This window comes from Halyomorpha halys, unplaced genomic scaffold (genome assembly GCF_000696795.3).
Source record: "Halyomorpha halys isolate HHAL.00 unplaced genomic scaffold, Hhal_1.1 Scaffold417.1, whole genome shotgun sequence".
Taxonomy (NCBI): domain Eukaryota; kingdom Metazoa; phylum Arthropoda; class Insecta; order Hemiptera; family Pentatomidae; genus Halyomorpha; species Halyomorpha halys.
This window is the reverse complement of record NW_027111032.1, coordinates 60081-70216: the sequence shown is the minus strand read 5'-3', so window position 1 is coordinate 70216 and position 10136 is coordinate 60081. Positions and strand designations below refer to the sequence as shown.

General features: G+C 30.4%; 1 protein-coding gene across 1 annotated transcript in view; it reads right to left on the bottom strand.

Moving 5' to 3' along the window:
* Positions 1–4226: 4226 nt before the first annotated feature.
* Positions 4227–10136, bottom strand: part of asun (integrator complex subunit 13 asun) — a 15930-nt gene continuing 10020 nt past the window's right edge. The window contains exons 9-12 of the mRNA XM_014423353.3: positions 8804–8959; positions 8550–8707; positions 5941–6120; positions 4227–4945 (exon numbers count right to left, since the gene is read on the bottom strand). Coding sequence (XP_014278839.1) covers positions 4681–4945; positions 5941–6120; positions 8550–8707; positions 8804–8959 — 759 coding nt within the window. The 3' untranslated portion in view covers positions 4227–4680. The remainder of the gene's footprint in view (positions 4946–5940; positions 6121–8549; positions 8708–8803; positions 8960–10136) is intronic.

Genomic DNA, 10136 nt, shown 5'->3' with positions numbered 1-10136 from the left:
CCTCAGACTCTCTCACCTAGCCCTCCTCTACCTAGTCAGTGTCCAGGGCTCATCCCCTGGCACGGGCTTCCTTTCTAACCTATTAAGGAATACGCCTAGTCGTGGGCCTTCTGTAAAGTATATATCAGGCTGGAGAACCACCTAAGACCAGACAACCCCGACAGACTAAAGTAATTTTTTACAACATGCCTAAAGTGAGTGAAAAGTAGAATTTGTGTGAAAGTTTGTCCACTGAATGCCTTGTTGATCTTCTAACTTGTGAGGAAGAGAATCAAGATGAGCTAATTAGCAACTGTCATTACATAATTATTATTGTCATTCATTGCTGTATTAGTAATAAAAACATCCAAAACAATACTAACAAACTAGGAGCAAGTAACCTAACACAACAACAAACAAAATGGTGACTAGTTCAGCTGGTTTGTTGCGTGACGTCATTCTCAATTTAGAAGACCTAGTGACAGACTCTCAACCATGTTACATGTTATATCGTTGTAACATGATAAAAGAAGGAAACATTTCCCCATTTAACACGCTTAAACATGCTAAACTTAAGATCATGAATACCTCTAAAGAAAATTTATCTAATAGGAACATGAATTCTGGGGAAAACTTACGTGTATCAGTTGGTAAAGGAAGTTCCTAAAAGTGCCGCTACAAGTTTCCCAAACTAAGGCAAATTCGTGCATGCGCAAGCGTATAAATGGGTTATTAGGATTGGTTGGATCTCCACATATCCACACGTTTTCAGTTTGTATTGCTTTAGAGCTGCCAACTGATGAATATTTATATCTGTGTTTTAAAATTATTTAAACAATTTCAATAATTAACTCTTGTTTAAGATTATATATTTTAAAATTCAATCGATTCGGTGTGAATACAGTGTTTCGAATCTTGTTGGTTATCTTCCGTAGTTATTTAACATAATACAAATATATATTTATGAAAACATTATATGTCTTGATAATTAAATAAAAAAGTTTCTGATAAACATTTCTACAACGAAGGTTGAATTTATAGGTTATGTTGTACTATTTATATGAATTTTGATTATCTATAACCAACATTGCTGATATTTATCTTTCCTTTCATCTCATCTATCTTAAGTTATTTTGTAATGAAAATACAGTAAATCGAATGTAGTAGCTGAAAAAATTCAAAAGAACAAAACAAGCGTGGGGATTCCGACGTTAATTGCTTCTTTGTTTACCAAGCATTTGTAATGTAAGTCTTGGATTTGCGGCAAGTGTCAATCGTAAAAACATTTTTAGCATTACCAAGGAGTTCTGAAAGAAAGGATTACTTTCCTCTTACATTCAAAGAAAACTAATATTCATAAGCTGTTTTTAGGGTCTCATAAAAAAAAAAAAAAAAAAAGAAACAAACAAAAATGGACCTCAACATGGCAGAAGACAATAGAATCGATTAGAGATCCAGATAGCTGAGCAAGTTGGGCGTGGGTCCCAGAGCCCCTAGTTCAGAAGGTTGTGGGTTCAATTTCCATCTGGGTAGATCAATATTTATTTTTATAGAGGACTTGAGCCAAAAAAATTGAATTGAATTGAAAAACCTGTAATAGTCAAAACAATAAGATTGCAATCAGGAGCCGAAGTCCGACAAGTTAAATTTGTGATACTACTTTCGGAGGTATTAATGATTCAATGGTCAACGAATCAGCAGGAAGGGGGCGAAGTAGATGTGCTACTAACTCCAAGGACAAAGTTTCGAATCGGCAGATAATTATTTTCGGTTTCACTGTAGCTATGAGTCAGCCTCTGGGGTTCATCCAGTCTCATAAAGTGAATACCCTTAATTGGGGAAAACTGTGGTGTTTGAACGTCATGAAAAACTCACCTCCTTGCACATCATTGTTCAAGAACCAGTTCTTCCTTACCAAGTACTGAATCCCTGACCCATTCATGGGTTGTTGTAGTAAAGATTTTCATTGTCATTTAAATTGATGCGACAATACATTACTAGACTTCCTAAAGCAGCTTCTGTCAGTTTAATCGATAGAGTGCAGCTGTCCTTCAATGCCACAAATCTTCAACATTTATTTTTTTAAATAGTTTGAAATACCTGCCATTTTTATTCCCCCTACCTATACTTAGCAGACTCATCAAACTTGACTAGTAATTATACATAGTTTTCATTAAAGTAACAAAAAATTGGGGTGAAATAACAGACTTTTTTCTCCTCTTGGGCTCTTGTAGGAAGATTTATGAGGATACCCACACACTTTCAAACTTCTCACTGGTATGATAGACATGTATGAAAGTATGAAGGCTTGCAAAGCGAACCTTATACCACACCCTCAGACTCATACATAGTCACGAAATTCCATATTTCTATAACACTTTCAGTATTTCCTTACCTAGTACTGAACCCCTGACCCATTCATGAGTCACTCCCTTCATGAGTGGTAGACCCATTCTCTATGGTGTGAAGATTCTATCCTTCCAGGATTTAGCTACTGCCTTAACCTTTATGAACAGGTATTGTTGAGGCCTTCTGGTATAGAATACATCTTCCATTGGATTCAGAAACATCTAATCTAACAGAATCACCTTGACAAGTGAATAGGAGTATTAGTCTACTAATTACTGGGAGATTCTGCTGTCGTTTATTGTTGTTGGACTTCGGCATTATCAACTACCAGATGTTTCAGTTTGGTATTAGTAAGTCAAGTATTTGTTTACCAATTACTACGGTTACAATTTTTGATCAGGGCATCCTTTAAAAGTAACATATTACTTATGCTTATTAGTCTGTTTTCTAAAACATGAGCTCTAATAGCGCTATTTTCATTTAATAGTTCCCGAGATATAGCTTTTCAAATTACTATATTCCATAAAGAATGCACTGAAAAATTAGTAGTTAGTGAATTCATTTTGAAAAATAAGTATCTCAAAAACTATTTGAAAAACAGATTTCTATTAGCACTCAAATGAAAGCTATTTACTATAAAGTAGTTTATCAATGACTACTCTAAAGTATCTTTGTAGGAGTAGTAGGTTTTTCAAAAAATATTTCCGAACAACCTGAAATTGACATTTTGTTTATTTATTTTGGAAAATATCATAACAACTACTACCCCAACGAAAATAGACATCATAAACTACCTTACAGTATAGCACATTACACTAGCTTCAATTTGAGTGCTAGCAGACATCTGCTATCCATGACATCTGCTGTACGTCTGAGATATATTTTTTTATAAATCATAATTTTTGTCCAAACAACTAGAAATCCACATTTCATGAATTTAATTTGTTTAATATCATATAAACCACTACTCCAACAAAGATTAATATTATAAACTACTTTATAGTACATTAAACTGGCAGATATATGTACCCCAAATAGTTTTTGAGATATAGATTTCTCAAAATGAATTCACTAACTACTGATATTTGAGTGCATTCTTTATGAAATGTTGAAATTTAAAAAGGTATGTTTCAGGAACTATTGAACGTAAATAGCTCTATTAGGGCTCAAGTTTTAGAAAATTGACTCTGATGTTCTCTTAGGTTTTGTAGTATTGTTAGTAGTTTTAAAGATATGAAGCCCCAATGAATGTTATCAAGCAAATGAAAATTAAATTTTTTCTAATGTTTTGAAACATCCACCATTTTTTATTCCCTCTACCTATACTTGCCTGAATCATCCATTTTGACTAGTAATCATACATAGTTTTCATTAAAGTAATAAAAAATTGGGGTGAAATAACTGCCTTTTTTTTTCATCCCGGCTCTTGTATTATCCCAGTTTGAGATGCAAAAAAGTACAAATTGAATGCTGAGGGGTGGTATTTTATGACGATTTGACTAAAACATACTTCAAATAAGAGAAAAAATTTCAGATCTTGTACTATATGGATGGGTGTGGCTTAGTGAGGATATTTGGATATCTTCCCCAGTACTTAAGGCAGTTTTAAAAATATATGATTAACTAATACCAATCTATTTTTTTTTTTTTTTGTCGACCTATTAGAAGTAGTTGTATAATTAAAAACCTACAGTGTTTTTTCGGCAAAGAACTTTCAACCAGAAACAAGTGCAAGGACAAGTCAAATTTGTGTTGTTACTTTCTAACGTTTAATATTAATAATAATAATAACAAACTGAATTTTTGGCATTAAGACTTTTCAAGTAATAGATTTTCTGGGTTTAGTACCATATAGTACAAACAAGGGTAAGGGATGAGATGAACAAAAGTAAAGCAGGTAAAAATAAATAAATTCATTTATTATTTATTGTCATAACATTTGCAAAAAACTGTATGGCAATTACTGTTTGAACATTTCTGTAATATCTTTTTGAAGGAAAAAATATTGTTACAGTAACAGATTACAATTTCATAAAAATGATTAATTTTTTTTCATAAAGAAATGTGAGTTTAACTGTCAATTAATATGATTCATATGCCATTCTTGACAATAAAACTAACAACTAATAATATGATTTTATTGATTTTTTTTTACACCAAAAGATTATAACCAATATTTTGAAAAACAATTCTCACAACTATATTTCCATATTAAAGAATAAAATAAACATCGGAGTTTTTCAATACAAAAAATGTACAAATAGAACGAACATAGTTTTTTTTTATGTATCTATATAATACAGTTAAAATTAATTAATATATACAATAGTGAATTAGCTTATAAATAAAAAATTACTCTATAATCCTTGGAGGCTTGTTAGAAGTTTTTGCTCGGTCCTTTAAATGTGGATAAAGTTTAGCTTTCAGTCTTCCACCAGGTAATACCTGAGCGTTAGCCAAACCAGCAAAGTCTGGTCTTGGTTTCACCCTACAAAACTTGGAAACCCAGAGTTCCAATACTGTTTTATTCTGCATATGGTGAACAGGGTCAGGCGAAAGGGGAGAATCAGTCGTAGCTCGAATCACTGATACTCTTTCAGAACCCTTAGATGTCAATCTATAAGAAAATATAAAAGTAAATAAATACAAAAAATCTTAAATGAACACATAACTTATTTAATTGATAATGGTTAAATCATTAAGGACTGTTGGGTTAAGGGTTACCCTTGGTTCTAAACTTAGCCAAGACCACCAATAATTTATGGATTTTGCCAAAAAATTTTGAATCCAAACTGAAAACATAAATTAACGATCTCAAAACAAGAAAAAAAATTTCCCCCGAAGGTATGTCTACTAACAATTTGTTTAGGAGATATTCACATCTAAAGATTTGCATTTTATGAATTTTTTAGACTATAATAAACAAATTAATGTGTTCTAACAAATTTATCAATGTAATGTGAACATTAACATTCATATTAAATTATGATCAAAATAATTACCTAATGTTTTACATCAGAATCCATTGAAAGAAATTGGCTTACAATCATTCCTAAGTTAACTTTCAATTTCAATAGAGTATGTCTAATTTAGCCAAACATTGTAAAATTTTTTATTTTTGTACAGAAATTTTCCTAGACAAGTAACTGCTTAGTTATGCTTGATCTTCTAAGAATAATATATCAATGCCATATAATGAAGAACTGCAAAAACCCAACTTTACAAAAAACTTTTAAAAGAGCTTATTTAGTTTCCACTTGCACCTGTAGAGTGCACTAACATCCTAGCACCTAAAACTCTTTAAATGACATGGGTTAAGTAATTTTCATTTAAAATAACTTAAACTTTTTCACTCATGAGTTGTATTTTATGTATAAATTTCATTTTTGACCATAATAAATTTATGATAATTAATAAATATAAATTTCATTTTTGACCATAATAAATTTATGATAATTAATAAATATAAATTTCATTTTTGACCATAATAAATTTATGATAATTAATAAATATAAATTTCATTTTTGACCATAAATATTTTGCTTTTTCATGTGATAAAGTACTTTTTTTTTTAGTTATAACTCTATTATCCTGATAAAACAAAATACTTACTGATCGAGCTCTCTAAGTGCTTGATCTAATTCCACTTTGTCACCGAGATCGGAAGGTGAATCTTTGTTTCTAACTTCCAACAGGCAGTTTAAAATATTAATATGTTTATCAGTGATACAGTGTGCCCTAAGAAAAGCCTCAAGTTCAGACCACAGTTGTTTATATTGTTCTTCTCTTGAACTAAAACAGAAGAATAAGAAGTAAATAAATATAAATAGTTAATTAATTAAATTTTTAAGTTAAAGTAGAATAGGCTGATGATTATCTTCATTACTGATAATGTGAATGAAATCCACAGTTACTTAAACTATGAAGCACCAATATGTTACACTACCTTAATTGGGTTTTTCTATTAAAATAACATTTCTTTTTTTAAATGACATATACTATAATTGGTGCAATAAATGATAATACCCAGTATATGTATATGTACTTACAAATTATTATGAATATGAGCTTTGTAATCTCAGAGTACATTATTCAAAAGTAATTATGTTCTACAGAAAATAAAACATATGAATTACCATGGAAACCAATACTAATTGAATTATAACTATAACATATTTACAAAAAATATAATATCATATATTTCGCAGCATATAAAATTACATTTTATTATTCTATATAATACATTACACCGTATTATACATTCTTTATAATTTGCATCCAGTATATTTGTAACAAACTGCTGGTTTGTACGTAAAAACAAAACAATTAAGAAAAAAAATCATTGACAACAATTCATTTTTTTTTTTTACTTTGGCCTCATTAATTTAAACAGTCTAACAAGTACTACCTTCAGAAATAACTAGAGAATTAATAAAAGTTTGAAAATATTGAACCAGTACACCATTTTGACTGTTAATATTCTTAACTAGAACTGCAACAAGTCTTTTTAAGAATGATACCAAAAACATGCAAACTACCAAACATTTTCATAATAAATTTGTACCACTCAGCCATGAATTGTTTTTCAAAGAAATATTATGATTTCTAAATACACCATCAATCACAGATTGCTTTTGATAACTTAAAAGAATTGTCTTCAGAAAACCTATTAAGAAAAATTTATAACAGATATTGAAATAATAGCATAACTGCATCCTCTCATCTCAAATGAGATCTGACTCTTCTTCTGGTTCCAGTTTCCTGTCTAGTAACTTCCTAAGATCTCCTTTGCTGGACATTGTGCGATGTGACTAACAACGTAGTCCACCTAACTTTATGTGCCTAATCACATCAACTCAAGCTCAGGCACTCCTTCACTTTTGATTGGCTGGTTGAATTTGTAGTGGACTGTATGAAATTAATTGAATGAAACAAGACATAAGATGACAGAAAGAGAATTTATTTATAGAGGTTGGTTGAACAAGAGAGAATGGTTAAACACTAAATCTATTGTTACTACAGGTATGAAGGGTGGCCGAAATAGAAAATTTATTGTTAGAGATAGTTAATTAATTTTGATTAGGGTTTAATAATGATGATGATGGTGTTAGTTATGTGGAAAGATGTGGACTTATTTATTCCAACCTTACATTTCTCACGTTTCTTATCTTCCATGTCCCTTCATCTACCCTTTCCTCTTCAGAAGTGTCGTTACTCACTCATGGTTTATTTGCAGAATAGAAGTGAATAAGCCTTTTGTTTTCTTGGCAACATGGTGGCGCTGGTGTTACAATCGTGGCCATATGATTATTATTTGTAACAGATCTTCCGTTTAAATGGAACAAATCACTATAAACAACTGCACTTATGTATATAACCAATACTCAATTTCCAGAAATATAGGTGCCAAATTGTAACCTTCTAGAGAGCAGGAGAGATTATTTCTAATTACTGGCTAGAGAAAAAAAATCATAATTGATCGTTACTTGTATAACAATAGTAGGGTAGGTATTTGCAATAACAATAGAATAATATTGAATTAAATAATTAGTTTAACTATGATACATTTTTTTCATAAGAGGGCTAACGGAATGCGATTCTAGCAAGTACCGCCTCAACTGAACCTTGGATGTGACCAACAAAATTGAAGTAATGCAGAAATGACACAAGTTTTGTTTGAGTACATTTTAATTACTTAAGATCATTAGATAAAACAATGTATGTATATTAATACATACATTGTTTGTTTTTTTACAGCTCTGATACATGAAATATTCTAAATATTACATTACACACATGTTTCATAACACAATTACATATTATACCACATTTAAGATACAGTGTGTAAAACCTTATTTACCAATATCCTCCATTACAAGAGAATTTAAGAAAAAACGAATGTTCACGACTCCAGGGCCCTGTTTCATAATTAAGTACAAACTATTAGTCTTATAGTTTGTACTTGGTACAATTTCACTGATTTGTACAATGCTAACTTATAATTTTTAATTCTATAATATCACTAATAGTTGTCCATATCATGAAACAAAATATATTAGTACTTGTACTTTGTAATTAGTATACTTTAATTTATGAACTAATACTATTCACTTTCATTATGAAACATGTGCAAGATCATAATATATTAATGTATAGCACTATATGTATCATACTATACTAAGAACCAAAATAAAAAGCATTTCTGATGTCATCGCACTTACCTTTTAGGCCCTTTACCACGCTGACCACTCGATACAGAATGAAGAGGTTCATGCTTTGCTTCAAGGCCTACTAGAGAATAAATGCATTGTTTACACTGCAAAACCTCTTGTTCCCGAAGCTCAGGTTGTAACATCATGGTCAATATTGGTTCCAAATACTGTAATAGATAAAAATATATAAAAAGTGTTTATAATATATAATTTTTTTGAAGCTTCGATATAAAATAATGAAAATAAAAATAGCCAAATTTTACCTGTTTAAAGTTAAATATGACAGTAGATGAAATGGTCATAGGCCAAAATCTAGTATGCCTTTCTAACCTTGCTCTCGTCCTCTTAACAGTAGGGCTTTGGGATTTGGAGCTCTTACATGGCAAAAGTTTGTTTTGTTGCATGAAAAGACCGAAGTCCTGAAAATTAAAACAAAGTTTGAGATATGCGATAGGTTTAGAACTTATCAGTTTAGCCAACTTTAATTATATCATAAATAAAAAGAAAGAAAATTAACATTTGTAAACCAATAAGACAGTTCAGTTTTTTTTTTTAAAGAGAGTTGTAATTTTATATGGTTTAAGAGAAGCGGATTTTTAGCCCGCTGTCCTACTTCTTCTTGAAGAAGAGGGTGTGCTTCTTGTTTCTGGAGAACATTTTAGGAAGATTATTTTTCTTAATAAATCAAATAAACAAATTAGTTTATCATTGATTCTGACTGAAAAGAAACTTATTGAGCGTTTATTTATGTCTTAAGCGGATGGAGTGAGCTCTGCATTAAATACTAAATAATTGCCCAGAAAATCTGATTATGTCTATTGGTATAATTTATCAAGAGAGGATATTGGGTTAGTATGTTGTAGCCTATCTCCCACTTTGATGAACTCTATGCTTTACTGAAGTCATTTTGGTGATTAAATTACATTTTTTGAAATTAATTATTATAATACTACAAAACTATATGATTAAGTAACATTTTTGTTGTAAAGTGTCAATTAATATGTTATTTTTGTAGGTGTATATATTTAGTTAGATTGGTATTAATTTAATATCATGAATCTTTTGGAAGATTAAATATTTTGAAAACAGACAAAATGATAATGAGATATATCATATTTATATAAATTAATTTTTTACTGCGCTTCAAATACTTGTTCCAATGCCACCGGGTGCAATTCATCAAGTGAGGTCTGGTTCGTCTTTGATGAGCAGTTAATATGGAAAATTGTGCCTTTACTCCCTCTGAGGGCTGAGTAAAAATAAAAGTAGATTGAGCCCACGTCAGCTATTTGTGTAATGCTGCAAGTGATGACTGACTAACTAACACTTATGCAGTCTGATACTTATCTTTGGGGACTTGGTCCCTAACACTAAGCCGTAATACCTGTACTGTGTGAGGACTTAATTCTTACTTCACATAGTATTCAATACAATAATACAACATAAACAATGTCTATTTTATGTACACGTACACAAATATATATGAGTGTTTATAATGTTATTTGGACATATATATATATACTTCATATAACCACAAACTAAGAATTTTCAAAAATATCTCTTCATTTTAATTTCTTATTGAATAGGTTTATTTGA